At 50.2% G+C, this 15,924-nt stretch overlaps 1 protein-coding gene across 2 annotated transcripts in view; it reads right to left on the reverse strand.

Moving 5' to 3' along the window:
• LOC123353427 (complement C3-like) overlaps positions 1 to 241 on the reverse strand; it is a 51,559-nt gene extending 51,318 nt beyond the window's left edge. For both annotated transcript variants that reach the window (XM_044994493.1, XM_044994492.1), the window contains exon 1: positions 92 to 241. In XM_044994493.1, the coding sequence (XP_044850428.1) occupies positions 92 to 162 (71 nt within the window). In that variant the 5' untranslated portion in view covers positions 163 to 241. The remainder of the gene's footprint in view (positions 1 to 91) is intronic.
• Positions 242 to 15,924: the final 15,683 nt, after the last annotated feature.

The following is a 15,924-nucleotide window of genomic DNA, read 5'->3' on the forward strand; positions in this document are numbered from 1 at the left end:
GAGGAAAATTGAGCTTGGTTTCCATTAGCAGCCATGTAACGAACCCAGCTTAATATCCTCATCACCGTGGCAGAAGCGCGGGGGTACTTACAGTTGGCTGTGAGAAACAGCCGGGAAGTAGAAAGCAAACACGGCCACCAGGTAGAGAGCAGAGCCCCCCATGGTGAGGACAGGAGAGTCAGGAGAAGTAGCTCCTCCTGGGCTATTTATCCTCAGAGTTGCCTGTAAAATGAGCCCTTGTGCAAACAGCTGGGTGGGTTAGTCAGTGACCAGGAGGAGCCCAGGAACCCTGAAAATTTCAGAATAAATGATATTTTCTTCACTCCCTTGACACAAGAGTTTATTTGTTTTTCCAAGCGGGGGAGTTGGAATTAGGGACCTGAGGCTGTGGTTGTGTTTACTCCATGCCCAGGTGATAGCCACTGATCAGAATGTTGAGGCACTGATAAATACTGCAGTTCAGTTTTGCATGGAGGGCAGGAGGGGGCTGGAAGTCAGGACTCCTGGGTTCTGCTCCCAGCTGTGGAGGAATAGAATCAAGTGGGTTAAAGAAGGGAGGGCCAGGAGTCAGGATGCTTGGGTGGGACCTACTGAGTTACAACAAGAGTGCAGGCTGAGAATCAGGACTCCTGGATTCTGTTCCTGGATCTGCCTTTTTACTCTGTTTTATCTTGGGCAAGTCCTGGGATGTTTCAGTAGGGAAAGCAGTCCCAGTTGTGAAGGGAGCCCCAGAAGGGTGGATCTCTCTGTCTATCCCACTCATTTGGATTGTAAAACCTTTGGGGCAGAAACTGTCTCTTAGGCCAGGACTCCTCTACACTCTATTAGGGAATCTACACTGCTGATAACAATGGTGGGAGTACTAATAAAGAAAGGGCACCTGCATGTTCAACCATCCATCATCTACACCTGCTCTCTATGTTTGCACAGCAGCTAGCACAGAGTCTGTTTTTTCCTTCCTCTGGGTAAAAGCAAACCACTGTAAACCAGGGAAGGGTTAATGGGGGAAGGCAGGTTATCAGCTGGCTTCCAGTAACAGGTTTCTTTTCATGGCAGTGGTATTTGGACAGGGCTTCAGTCTGGACAGTATGCAAAGACATCCAGTTGCAACATATTTACTTATGGCTAAAAAGCTGAGTGGGCTTACCTAACAACGAGTGTCACAAGTCTGAGCGGTGACAATGCCATATGGCTAGCGGGGCCAAGGAGGAACCAATAGAATGGGAGCGGTTAAAGTAAAAGCAACATTGTGTCATGGCTAAAGCAGTCGCCTGGGATCCAGGAGATGTGAATTCTCTTCCAGGCTCTGCCCCTGACCTGCGGTGTGACCTGCAGCATTGCCTCTGGATGATGAATCTCTGGGACAGAGCCATTGCCTCTTCCCATGTATGACCAGTGCCTAGCATGCTGGGCCCTCGAGGTGCTAATGCCGTATGAATAATAAATACAGAGCTGGGCAGATGCTCCATCATTAGCTCCATTTAAAACCCGAGGGCGACTCCTCAGCTGGCGTAAGCGGCCCTACTGCCATTGACTTCGTTAGAGCAATGCTGGTTTGCACCAGCCGAGGCGCTGGCCCCAAATCCGTGTGTGAGCCCAAGGCCTAAGACTTGAATCTACCGTAATAATCAGCCTCGCCCTTTGTTTTACAAGCAAGTTTTTAATTTTTCCATCAAGGTGACGGGGAGCAAGTCGTGTTTGTGGCCTGGTGTTATGGAAACGCCAGCTGAGATCGGGGGCCCACTGTCCTAGGCACTGTACCTACACTCAGCAAGATGCAGTCCCTGCCCCAAAGGGTTAATTTATACACCCAGGGTCAGGTCACAGGCTGGTGTCAGTGGAGTTACTGTATTGAATGAGTAGTGAGTATTGAATGGAACAGACCCTCAGCGGATGTCAAACCGTTTACCCCCACTCATGTCAGTGGAACAACACCTGTTTACACTGGCAGAGGCAACATCTGGTCCAAAACGCACAGATTTTCAAGAGACCATTTGATCATGGAGTCTGACTTCCTGCAAAGCACAGGCTATTGTATTGCACTCAGTTCCCCCTGTATTGAGCCCAATAACTGGTGACCCACTAAAGCATATACTTTCCAGAAAGGCATCCGGTCATGATTTGGGGGTGAGTATACAATAATAATCCATAATCCACACACCAGCCTTGCACATTTATTTTAACAGGCAGGTAAAATGGCATTAGTTGTCCCACTATCAATGGGCAAGTAGATTTTGTGCCCTCGTTAATGAATATTTGTTATTATTAATATCACAGCAGTGCCTGGAGGCCCCAGCTGAGATCAATGCCCCGTTGTGCTAGGCGCTGCACAGTAGCTTAGTGAGGGACAGCCCCTGCCCGAGCTGTGATCAGGGCCCCATTGTGCTGGACACTGCACAGACACACAGTGAGAGACAGCCCCTGCCACAGCTGAGATCAGGGCTCCATTGTACCAGGTGCTGCACAGATTCATGATGAGAGACTGTTTACAATCTGAATAAGGAAGCCAGACAAAGGCTGGACCATGACCACTCTGCCAGGCTGTCCTACACAGTAATTCTCTGACTATTTTAGGACTGGTGGGGGATGAGTGGCCCTGCAATGAAAGGGTTAATCTTGCCCTTTCTGTCCTAACGATGACTTCCCAGCAGTGGAAAGAGGATTATTAAGATAAGAACATAAGAACGGCCATACTGGGTCAGACCAATGGTCCTAGCCCAGTATCCTGTCTTCTGGGAGTGGCCAACACCAGGTGTTTCAAAAGTTATGAACAAAACAGGGCAATAATCAAGTGATCCATCCCCTGTCATCCAGTCCCAGCAACTGGCAATCAGAGGCTTAGGGACCCCCACAGCATGGGGTTGCATTCCTGGCCATCTTGGTTGATAGCCATTGATGGATCTATCTTCCATGAATTTATGTAGCTCTTTTTCTGAACCCTGTTATAGTTTTGGCCTTCACAACATCCCCTGACAATGAGCTCCACAGGCTGACTGCATGATGTGTGAAGTGCTTCCTTTTGGTTGTTTCACACCTGCTGCCTATTAATTTCATCCGGTGACCCCCCTGGTTCTTGTGTTATGTGAAGGGGTAAATAACACTTCCTAAGTCACTTTCTCCAAACCAGTCCTGATTCTACACACCTCTGTCATATTGCTCATTAGCCATCTCTTCCGCAAGCTGAAGAGCTCTAGACTTTTTAATCTCTTTGCATATGGAAGCTTAAACTCTTAATCATTTTTGTTGCCTTTCTCTATTCCTATGACATTTCTAATGCACCTTTTTTGAGATGGGGTGACCAGAGCTGCAAGCAGAATTCAAGGGGTGTATTTCAATTTATGCAATAAAGTATTTGGTTCATTTCAGCGCATTCTTCTGAAAGGTCAGGAAAGGAACTCCTGAAAAATGTAATTGGAAATCAGGGGATTAGGTAGGAGGAGTCCAGGTATTTCCCAAAAACTATTTCTGGGCCCCATTTCACAAAGCCTGCACTCAAGTGCACACTAAATCGCTGCTCGACAACACATGAAAACAATGCTCTCAGTGAAATCAGAGCGATGATGAAAAGTGAAACACGAAAACACAAAAGCCAAACAGTGCAACTTTGGAAATAGAAAGAAATGTCATAACAGTAAGTTTAGCCTGAGGCAACCCCCAGGAACTGCAGTTTAAGATCTGCACTTTATACTATTTGCCACAAGTTGCTACAGAAAGAACATAAAAGAAATGCAGTGTGCCCAAGACATGTGATTTACAGGATTAGTGAGCCACCTTGTAGCTGCTGTGTGAAATATCCAGGAACTGCATGCTTTTTAATAATTGGAGATATACCTATCTCCTAGAACTGGAAAGGACCCTGAAAAGTCATTGAGTCCAGCCCCCTGCCTTCACTAGCAGGACCAACGACTGATTTTTGCCCCAGATTCCTAAGTGGACCCCTCAAGGATTGAGCTCACAACCCTGGATTTAGCAGGCCAATGCTCAAACCACTGAGCTATCCCTCCCCACTAGGCACACATCTAGGCACACTTGCTGAATTTCAGACACAGGCTTCTGGAAAATGCCACCTTTCACATTGAATAATTTAATACTAGATAGATTCAGATGAACATGGCCCTGACCCTCCAACCCACAGATAACCTGCGCAAGTTATTGAACAAACACATGGATGGACTGTGATCTCGGTTGGATAAAGAACTAGGTTCAATACTCCACCGAGGAAGGATTTATTGGGCAACAGGCCCCTGCTGCAATTTGCAAACAATGGGGGAACATGAGAAGGGGAAACCCGTGGGGATTTTCAGTGAAAGGCAGGGCCTTAGTACCAGGGGCTAAAAACTGCTGTTACTGCGCTCAGAGTAAAGCTGGAAGAATCCCATTAGCTTTGCTGCATGCTGCTGATTTGCATACCAATTTTTTTTGCATATTGGTTTATTGGCATGTCATACCACTGTGTTTAACTGCATGCCCCATTATTTGCAAATCGGATTATTTGCATGCCAGTTTGCTAGCATCTGGACGGCCTTACAGCTCACCCGCTCTCGTAGCTGCGTCACACAGCATCTCCTGCTACTTGGTCTAACCTTGGCAATGAGTAATGAGCAAGCAATTGTAGTAGTCCTGGGGGGCTGCAACTAGAGCAGGGATGGGCAAACTACAGCCCGCGGGCCGGATCCAGCCCCTCAGGGCTTTGGATCCGCCCCCTCATCGTGGGGCCATGGGCCCCACGCTGCTCTCAGATGTGGCCAGGCGGGGGGGCAGAGGGCTCCGTTGCATTGCCCTTGCCTCCAGGCACCACCCCCTGCAGCTCCCATTGGCTGGGAAGGGGGAACCGCGGCCAGCGGGTGCTTCGGGGGAGGTATTTGGAGGCGCAACAAGGGCAGCCTTCCAACCCCCTTGCCCCAGGGGCCGTAGTGCTTCCTGGAGCGGTGCAGGGCCGGAGACAGGGCAGGTGTGCAGGAAGCCTGCCCTGGCCCCGGTACCCTCCGCTGCCACCCCAGAGCTGCTTTAGGTAAGCGGCACCAAGCCAGAGCCCAAACCCCGCCTGCACCCTGTCACCCAGCTCCCTGCCCTGAGCCCCCTCATACACCCTGCACCCCTCTGGCACCCCAAACCCCTGCCCTGAGCCCCCTGCTGCACCCTGCACCCCTCCTGCACCCCAAACCCCTGCTGCACCCCAACACCCTGCCCTGAGGCCCCTTCTGCAGTCTGCACCCCTCCTGCACTCCTGCCCTGACCCCCCTCGTACACCGCACACCTCTCCTATACCCTAACCCCCTTCATACTCCCCACACCCATCCTCTGCCCCAATCCCTTGCTCTGAGCCCCTTCCTACACACTGCACCCTGTCCCACACCCCAACCCCTTGCCCCAGCCCTGCATACAATTTCCCCACCCCATCTTCCTCCCAGGGCAGTGACCCTGTTTGTAAAGGGCACTGAACATGCAAAGTATCTTCTGTGCTATGTGGGTGAAAAGTAAATTAGGAACCACTCCAAATCAAGAGCCAGGATTAGAACCCAGGAGTCCTGACTCTCATGTCCCTATTCTAACCACTAGACCCCACTCTTCTTCCTGTGCTGGAGATAGAACCCAGGAGTCCTGAGGCCCAGTATAAACACTGCTCTAACCATTAGACCCCATTCTCCTCCTAGTGCAGGGGAGAGAACCCAGCAGTTCTCAGTCCCAGTATACACACCACTCTAATCACTAAACTGCACTCTCCTCTCATTACTGAGCATACAACCCAGGAGATCTGAATCCCAGTATATACACTGATGTAACCATTAGACCACATTATCCTCTCAGTGCTGGGGATAGAACCCAGGAATCCTGAATCCCAGTATTCACACTGCTTTAACCACTGGACATGATTTTCCTCCCTGTGCTGGGGATAGAAACCAGGAGTTCCAAGTATTAATATATACTCCACTCTAACCACCAGACCCCACTCTCCTCCCAGTGCCAGAGATAGAACTTAGGAATTCCGAGGTGTACACACCTGTTAAGGCTGATTTCCCACTCTGGCACTTTGAGTGCAGAAGATGGGGACCCACAAGGATTCTAAAAAATAATACTGGCCACTCCAGGCTGCTCTGCCTCCAGCTCCCTGGGCTGCTTCTGTGACTCTGCTCCCAGCTCTGACCTGCTTCCTGGGTTGATTTTCTGGCCCCTCTGGCTGGCACGGCTCTGCTCCCCAGCTCAGCTTGGGCCCCTGCTTTCTCCTTAGCTCGGCCTCACTCTGACTGACCCAGGCAATTCCAGCTAACAGGGAGGATGGGACCTCCCTGGCCTCCTGACTCCCTGATTAGCCTGGCCCCCATCAATCGGGCTGACCGGGAGCATTGGCCTCTCCCCATTGTTCCTGGGGACTGTCAGTCTCAGGGTCCTCATTTCCCATCAACCCTTCCTCTTTCTTTTGCTACTGGGAGCTAGCCAACCAAAAGACCCCCACTGAGTTTTAGTAAGGGGACCCCTTACATATTTGTGGGAATGGGGCAGTCCCCTGAAAAGACCCTGGCCAAAATCCACAATGGAGAGTTTGGGGGCTGCATTTTTTAAGTGCCCAACTTCACGCACCTTTGAGGCCTGATTTTCAGAGGGGCGGGTGCTCAAAAACCCAAGACCCCTTATAAAGGTGCTTAGTCTCTGCTGAAAAATCTGGTCCCTGGACATGGCACAGCAGTGCCCACACCAAGCCTTCAAAAGACCAGTCAGGCCTCCAAAATCACGGGATTGGTTGGACACACACAAGATTTTTATAAAAACAATCTGGGGGTTCTTTTTATTTATCTTTGGGTTTCTGAGCCTTTTAGGGTCATGCTCAGGCTGCGTTTTCAAGCTTTCGTCACTGATCAGTGCTGCTAGAAAATTGCATTTGATGTCAATTAAAGTTGAGATCCTCACCATTCACAGGACTCAGGGAAGCTGGAGCTTCAAGGCCAACCACAAATCTCGTGAGCCTTGCAGGAAAATCATGAGAGTTCAAGTTCAACAGAGTTATCTCTGTTTGTTCTGGATCTAGAGTTCATAGGAACACATGAAATCATAGGTAAATAGCACCGACTCTTACAAGCGTGTCTATCTTTTAGTAGTTTTATTAAAGTTACCAACAAAGTTATAAATGTCACAGCGTATACAATTCCTAGAGATAAGTACCATGTACTAGTTATACCTACTGACATACTCACATCCTCCTAGATCAGAGGTGGGCAAACTACAGCTCGCAAGCCTCATCCAGTCCACGGGACCCTCCTGCCCGGCCCCAGAGCTCCTGGCCCAGGATGCTAGCCCCTGGCCCTTCCACTGTTGTTCCCCTTCCCCCGCACCCTCAGCTCACTGTGCCACCAATGCAATGCTGTGGGCAGTGAGGCTGCGAGGTCTTGCTGGGCAGCGCAGCTGCAGAGTCACGGCTTGACTCAGTGCTCTGTGCTGCACAGTGGCATGGCTGGCTCCTGTCCTGGTGCTCTGGGCGGCACAGCTGTAGCCACTGGTGCTCCAGGCAGCGCAGTAAGGGGGCGGGGGGGTTGGATAGAGGGCAGGGGAGTTTGGGGTAGTGGTCAGGAGGCAGGGGTGTGGACAGGGGTCAGGGCGATTGGGGTGGGAACAGGGGATTGAATGGGGACAGAGTCCTGTGGGGCCAGTCAGGAAGGAGGGTGAGGTTGGATGGGGCAAAGGGGGACAGTCAGGGACAGGGGTTCCGGGAGCAGTCAGGGGACAGGGAGAAGGGGTGGTTAGATGGGACAGGGGTACTGGGGGGGCAGTCAGGAAGGAGAGTGGGGTTGGATGGGGTGGCAAGGGGCAGTCAGGAGCAGGGGTTCCGGGGAGCAGTCAGGGGACAGGGAAGCACTGGATGGGGCAGTGTCCCAGGGGGGCTGTCAGGGGACAGAGAATGGGGTGGCAGGGGTTGAATGGGGCAGAGGTCCCAGGGGGCAGTCAGGAAGGAGAGGGGGGGTTGGATGGGACAGCAGGGGGCAGTCAGGGGCAGGGGGTCCAGGGTCGGTCAGGGGACACGGAGGAATGGATGGGGCAGGAGTCCGAGGGGCCGTCAGGGGATGAGAAATGGGGCGGGGTCAGATAGGGGCGGAGACTTGGCCACACCTGGCTGTTCGTGAAGGCACAGCCTCCCCTAACTGGCCCTCCATACAATTTCGGAAACCTGATGTGGCCCTCAGGCCAAAATGTTTGCCCACCCCTGTCCAAGATGGTGCTAGAGTCTGTTGGCTCATGGATTGATCAATATGGGAGTGGTTCCTGTGTGGGTTTCCCATAGGAAGCTCAATTTCCTGCTCTGGGCACCCCGAAATCCCAACCCGCTCTTTATTACTGGTCTGTGTCCCCTGGAAACACAAGGGACTGTTATCTCAAAGGGGAGCCAAGATAACTCTGAATGTGGAAAGTGCTGTAGGTAATAAAGATAATAATTGGAGATGTACCAATCTCCTAGAACTGGAAGGGACCTTGAAAGGTCATTGAGTCCAGCCCCCTGCCTTCACTAGCAGGACCAATTTTTGCCCCAGATCTCTAAGTGGCCTTCTCAAGGATTGAACTCAACCCTGGGTTTAGTAGGCTAATGCTCAAACCACTGAGCTATCCCTCCCCTCCTCCCTTCCTAGCATAGAAACAAGCTCCTGTTTCTCAAAAGAGCAGATCCGCCCTCTGCGGTGGCCTGGTACAGATCTCCTCCCCTCTCCGCTGGCGTGGGGCACAATAAATCGAACTGACAAGAGAGAAGGTTCAGAACAAAGAGGTAAATGTCTGAGGGGAGGGAATTACACAGATCGCGAAGGGGTAAATGTAAATGACTCAGCGCTAAATAACAAACCAGCCCAGTGACACAGCAGCTCAGCCCTGCCAGCATGAGGCTCAGGCCCAAGAATGAAACTAAACCCACCTGGCGTTCAGGAAATCTGACCCTCAATGTGGAAACCCCCATTGCTTTCTCACTCCATTCCCAGCCCTGGCGCGGCGGGGTGACGTCCAGGACCTCTACTCCGCCGGTCATTGAAACCCTGGGAGGAGGAGCACTGGGGAGTCCCTCGGTGACGTCAGGGCAGAAGACGTGGACCAGGAACCCGCTGGATGGTGACGTTCCCCAGGCGCAGGACAGGTGAGAGGGTAACGTGTTGTCTTCTTTCCCTTTCACTCCAGGCACGAATGGTGATCTTCCCTGACGCACGAGTGCCACGGAGCCCCGACACCGCACACACGGTCGCTGTGATGGACGGTCCCATCAGCCTGTGACCCCAGCTCTTTTACAGAATCTACGACGGGAAAACATGGTACAATCCGCAAAAAGGCGGGAAACAGGCTGAGGTGATGGAACCTTGGGGAGCGCCCAGTGGCGGGAAAAACCCGTTCAGACCAGTTTTATCCAGACCGGGCTGACAGTGAACAGAAGGTCACAAGATGGAGTCACAAGATGACAGTTTTCAGGCTCCATCTTGGATTGCCACAGTGTCCTTAAAATCACTGATCATTGGGTCTGATACCCACACATAATTTAATAAACTATGTGTAATGAACCAGAGAACAATACAACAGTCCATACCCAACAGGACCCCGAATTCTATAGGCTGTGTAGGTTCTCATTAACATTGGCATACCACCTTTACCTTGCGATTAAGGCACGTGTTAGAGACGATATCTGTTGTTACAGCATTTTATTATTTAAATTTAAGACCTTATACTTTTGCAATATTACCAGTTGGTACCTCTTTCCCATAAGTTTTCAGGTTATTTCTCGGTCATGGACTTGCACATTCATTTCTTGTCTCCAAGGCCTAAAATTGCTAAGCTAAAGTCTTGCAGGTGGGGGGAAACTGAGGCAGGGGGCTGTCTGCTGGACTGGCTTGAGGCCATGACGGGGTGCATGGGAGTAAGCCGCCCCACAAAAGGGCTGTTGCAATGGGACCGTTCTAAGCACTGAATTTTTGCAAGGCGGAAAGAAGGTAACCACAGTTTTGTGTCTGGGGGATACAGCACCAGCTGCCCCAAATTTACCCCTGAAATTGACAAGAAATTCAAAGCCAAAGCTGAAGCCCATGTAAACAGCCCTAATACTCAGGCCCTGGATCGGCAAACACTCATGTGCTTAACTTTCCAACTCTGACACGTCCCTCCCCCAGAGTTACGTTGCTCTCTGGGGCAAGGATTGTCTCTTTGTTATATGGGTGTACAGCACCTACAACCAGGTACCTCCCATTTTTGATCGGGGCCTCTAGGTGCTCCCCTGATACACAGAATAAATAATCAGACTGTAAGATCTTTGGGGCAGGGGACTTTTTGGTTTTTGTTCATACAACGCCTAGCACAATGAAGGGAGGCAGCTCCTATGTGCCACTGTAATATACCTAATACATAATCTGAACTTGCAGATTGCTGCAATGTGACGCTGGCTTCTCCGGTTGCAAAAATAGAAAGAAGATAGATTGAAGACCCTTTCTTGCCTGTGAACATAACTAAAACAGCTCTGACAAACAGGCTAGACATAAAAATACAGACGCAAAGAATGAGAAAGAAAAGCAAAACATATAGGCCAAAAAAAAATATATAAACATAAGAAGTGCAAATTGTCTGATTTATTTGGATAATTAAAGCAGGAGACAAAGGTCTCTGGGTTCTGCTCCTGAGTGTGGGAAGCTATGTCCATGTACGTGGGATGTCTATTGGTTGAAAAAGGGAACTAGGGGTCAGGACTCCTGGGTTCTCTTCTCAGAACAGCGAGGGAATATTGTCCAGTGTTTAGAGCAGAGAACCCAGGAGTCCTAGTGTGACATTCCAATCTGATGTTATCTAGACCAGTGATCTTCTAGGCTTCTCCTTGTTGGGAGGGGACAAGCTTGCAAGCTCTGAGCCCAGGAAAGTAACTTCCCAAGCTGCTACTGAAACCTGGCCTGGAGTGTTTTGCTGCTAGAACCAGAGCCGGAGCTCCTGCCTGGACCCTGCACTCTGGAGGAGCAGCTCTGTTTTAAAGGGCCACAGCCTGCACTGTGCACCCACTGACACGGCGGTGCCCCAGGGTGCCTCACTCACCACCCTTGCAGCCGGGGGGCTAGAACCAGCTGCCTGTCCCCACCCCCACTTGCCAGGCAGACCCTGCAGAGCTGTGCGCCCCCACTCCGAGCAGTCATCCCTGAGGAGCAGCCCATAATGGCTTGTTCACAGTTACAAACATTTCAGAGTTACGAACAGCCTCCAATCCTGAGGAGTCCATAATTCTGAGATTCTGCTGGGCTCCTGGCCGTGCTTATTACATAATTAGTCTCCTCAAAAAGCTGTTACCTGCCTCTCAAGGGGTTTCATCCACAAGGATTCAATTTGACTCCAGTATGAGGGATTCGTCTTAGCTTAAAACAGCTACTGGATATGGGAACCCATGGTCAAGAGCCATCATGATGTCATACTCGCTGCCACCTAGTGCTTTGTGCGAACCGAGCAGCTGCTTAGACAGAATTCTGTAACGTATCCAGCCGGGCTGGTATCAGCTTGCTCCTCAGGACTTATGTGGTCATGAGGTGGGGGAGCTGCCTCTTGGTTAGCTATGGACTGAGCTTTCCAAGCATCAAAGTCTCAGCCCCCCCTTAGATCCTCTGTTCAAACTGCATGGTTTGAAACATGTTTAGACTGGAAACTCTTTGGGGCCAGGGCTGTGGTTTTGTTCTTGGTTCATACAGCTCCTAGCACAGGGTCTATGGTCTGTGACTGGGGGTTTTAGGTGCTACCACAATAAAAAATAATAAAAGGGATCCATGTGAAAAATTCGCCAAGTGTTTCAAGCTTCTGAGATCTGCCACTTTGTGCAACTTCTTGTTTCCACCTCACGTTTGTGCTAGTGCTTCCAGAGTTGCACTGAGGGCCAGATTCTCATAGGCTTTGAGGAGCCTAATTCCTATTGGTTTCAATAGGAGTTAGATGCCTAACCACCTTTGTCATAAATATAAAGGGCAGGGTAACAACCTTTATATATCCAGTAACATAAAATCCCTCCTGGCCGGAGATGCAGAGGTGCAGAATCATTTTACCTGTAAGAGGTTAATCAGTTCAATTAACATAGTTGACACCTGACCAGAAGGACCAATGGGAAAAGAAGATACTTTCAAATCTGGGGGGTGGGAGGTGTGGAGGTTTTGTTTATGCTCTCTTTGTTGTTCACTCTGGAGAGAGAGAGAAAGAGAGGGAGCGAGAGAGAGAGACACCAAGCAGGTAAACCATCTCTTGAAAAGATACCTCGAAATGATACATATAAAATTACAGAAATTGTAAGTAAAGGCAAGGAAATGTGTTAGATTATCTTTTGTTTTCACTTGTGAATTTTCCCTATGCTCAGAGGGAGGTTTATTCCTGTTTTTGTAACTTTGAAGTTGACCCTAGAGGGGACTCCTCTGTGTTTTAAATCTTTTTATCACCCTGTAAAATTACCTTCCATCCTGATTTTACGGAGGTGCTTCTTTTACTTTTTTCTTTATAATAAAGTTCTTCTTTTATGAACCTGATTGATTTTAGTATCTTAAAAATAAAGGGTCTGGCCTTTACTTTTATTAAAGGCAATTGGTTGGTATATTATTCTCAAGCCTACCCAGGAAAGGGGCTGAAGAGACTTGGGGGGATATTTTGGGGAAATAGGAACTCCAAGTGGTCCTTTTCCTGAATCTTTGTCTAAATCACTTGGTAGTGGCAGCAATACCGTCCAAGGACAAGGAAAGGATGTGTGCCTTGGGGAAGTTTTTAACCTAAGCTGGTAGAAATAAGCATAGGGGGTCTTTCATGAGGGTCCCCACATCTGTACCCCAGACTTCAGAGTGGGGAGGGAACCCTGACAGGGACTAAGAGATTAATCCTGTTCCCCTTGAAGTCAAAAGCAGGACTCCCACTGACAGCAGATTATTGTATTTGGGGAGGGCCCAAGCCCTGCTTTCCCCCTGTGCAAGTCGTGCCTCACACACACACACCCCGTGCAGGGCTAGTATCGTCACTCCCCCCTCCCTGCACATTCCTTTGCACCCCCCACGTTTTTTGACAAAAAGTCAAGATGGCCGGGACAGGGCTGAAAAAAGGGACTGTCCCAGCCAAAAGGGGATGTGTGGTCACCCTAGGCACACATAGGTACAAAGGACTCACTTTCAAATATCCATCTATGCATATCTAGCGACTCATTCATGCTTGTCCATCCTAAGCTAATTTAAGGTGTTTCTCATGCACCCATGATCCTAGTAGTTGGTTACGTATAAAGCTATATTGCAGACTATGTAAAGATTGGTAAAAAGTCACACAGTAGGCCAGGGTAAGAAATCAGCCCTTTATATATCTAAAAACAATAAGAAGAAAGGGGAGAGAAACCCCCAAAGAGGACAGGGCTAGCGGCAAGTGTCAGCAGCATTGGGACTCTGAGTGGAGATGTCTCCACCTGAGTGTTATGGTCCCCTTTGCCCACCAGAGGCTGCTGTGTTGCCAGAAGAGAGCACGAATGCTCCAGAGTGGGAGCAGCCCTAACTGCAGATAGGGAAGAGAAGAAGCTGTTCCTCACAGCACTCTGCCTGTGGGGCCAGGTCATGAGGCACAGGATATGGGGGCTCAGACAGCATGGGGCACATGGGGCTGCCGAGGGAGCGGATCACAGACAGGCATTCAGAAGGGCTAGTGGGAGGACAGGCTGGTGCTAAATGGAAGTGGGGATGCATGAACACATGGGTACAGGAGGGAGAGGGGTGCAGGAAAACGGGGTGGGGTAGCTGAGTGGGGGTGCTGGGCCATATAGGACAGGGGGTGGGTGCAGAGATGTGAGGGAGGGGGCTGGCTGAGTGGGGGTTCAGGAGCACATGAAAATGGGGGAGGAGGTGTGGCTGAGAGGGATCAATGTCTACAGGTTCACTAGCACACATAGGCCCATGACAATGGACCAGCTCAGTCAGTGGTGGTACTTTCCACTGCTCCCAGCCCAGACAAAGACACTCTGTCTGAGACTCCTTTTTACACACCAATACAAAGAAGTTACACATTGCTCCTCCAACATGGTTCGTTACCACCCTTTACCTTGTACATGTTGGTTCAATCAAAACATCTCTGTCCATCACACTGTCATCTGACTTTATCTTTCCGAGGGGGTCATTGTATCCTTGTATTATCTTTGGGGAGTGTGTTCAGACCATATTTGGCATCGGGATGTTCTGGTACCACCCTTCTGAAATGTGTTTGTGGGAGTGTCCTGTGCCTAGCACTTCTCAGGAATGTGTGTGTTTTTGCAGTACCGGCCCTGTGTTTGCCAGTTTCTGTGAGCCTGCACGCAGGCAGAGTCTGACTTCTGCTCACAGCCTGCCTCTTGCTAACTTTGCTTTATATTAGCAAGGTTTGACCACTACTTTAGTTCAGGCCTCACACCAGGCCTCTGATACAAGGCCTCAGGTCTCAGGCTCTCTTTAGGAATGTCCAGTCAAAAAGGGACCCTGTACAAGGCCACTAAAAGTCTAGTTGGCTGCAGCACTGGCGGGGCAGGCAGGCTCTGTGCCCGGCTCCATGCGACTCCCAGGAAGTGGCTGCCATGTCCCTCCTGCTCCTATTTGGAGGGGCAGCCAGGGAGATGCCACGTGCTGCCCCGCCGGGATTGGGAACTGCGGCCAATGAGAGCTGTGGCGGTGGTGCCTTCAGGCGGAGGCAGAGCCCGGAGCCCCCTGGCCACCCCTGTGCCTAGGAGCCAGAGGGCCATACCGCAGCTTCCCGGGAGCTGCCTGGACTTCCTCCATCCCTGGAAAATGCCTGGGCTGCCTGAGGTCAGCGCTGCATGAAGCCCGCACCCCAAACCCCCTCCCATGCCCCAACCCCCTGCCCCAGCTCAGAACTCCCTCCCACACCCAAACTCCCCACCAGAGCCCTCTCCCCAGAGCCCACCCCCCCCTCCAGAGCCCTCACTCCCTCCCACACCCCAACACCCTGCATGGTGAAAATGAGCGAGGGTTGGGGAGAGCAAGCAATGGAGTGAGTGGGGATGGAGCCTCGGAGAAGGGGTGGGGCAGGAGGCAGGGCAAGGGTGTTTGGTTTTCTGCAGTTAGAAAGTTGGCAACCTTTCCTCCACTTTTTGTCTTTTTATGGGGAGGACATTTACCCATCATCCTGGAAAAGCATAATGCACGGGAAAATGACCCAGTGGGCTAAACACTGTTTTTTGTCACCTTACTTTACCATCCATACATTCATGCCCCATCTGTCCCTTAGTCTGTACGTTCCCTCTTACAACTGATGGACAGATTTTATTTTCCCATGGTTTATAGTCCCTTACGGTGAGCCTGGAAATGTTAGGCCCAGGACTTTGATTGAGGAATGTGGTTTTATGATTGAACCTTGGGGGCACTCCCAAATCATTAATATATGTGGATAATATGGATATGGGATTTATATGTGTAGTATATATAGATATAGCATGTGTGTGTACATATGACACCACCTTATAGCCAAGCATAACAATGTTTTTCCAGTCTGCTGTGGTAGTCTGGCCCTTTACTTTGGTGGTGCAGATAGCAACATACCCCTAGTAGGGCAATTACAGTTACCACCTGTATTATCATTAGTAGTAGTGTAAGGATTTTTAAGGAGCCTATCTATCCAGAAGATTTCGGGGAGCTTACAATATGCCTCCTGCTGGATCCCCCCCCTTAAGCCCATCTATCAGAGCCATAACAAAAGAAACCACTTCACAGATATGAACTCACAACAACACTTTATTTACTAAAGGAGAAGTGGGGGTGGATTAAGGACACTGGAGATTTGGAATACAAGCATACACATGCACACACACACTCAATAAAGCAAAGGTGTTTTTCTACCTCCTTCAGGTACTGCTAGAGGTGAAGCTGCAGAATCGGGACTGGTGAGATCAGCGATAGACACCAACGGTGAATCACAGGTGTCGAAGACAGGTAAGTAACCCTATCT

The sequence above is a fragment of the Mauremys mutica genome, chromosome 20 (genome assembly GCF_020497125.1).
Source record: "Mauremys mutica isolate MM-2020 ecotype Southern chromosome 20, ASM2049712v1, whole genome shotgun sequence".
Taxonomy (NCBI): Eukaryota; Metazoa; Chordata; order Testudines; family Geoemydidae; genus Mauremys; species Mauremys mutica.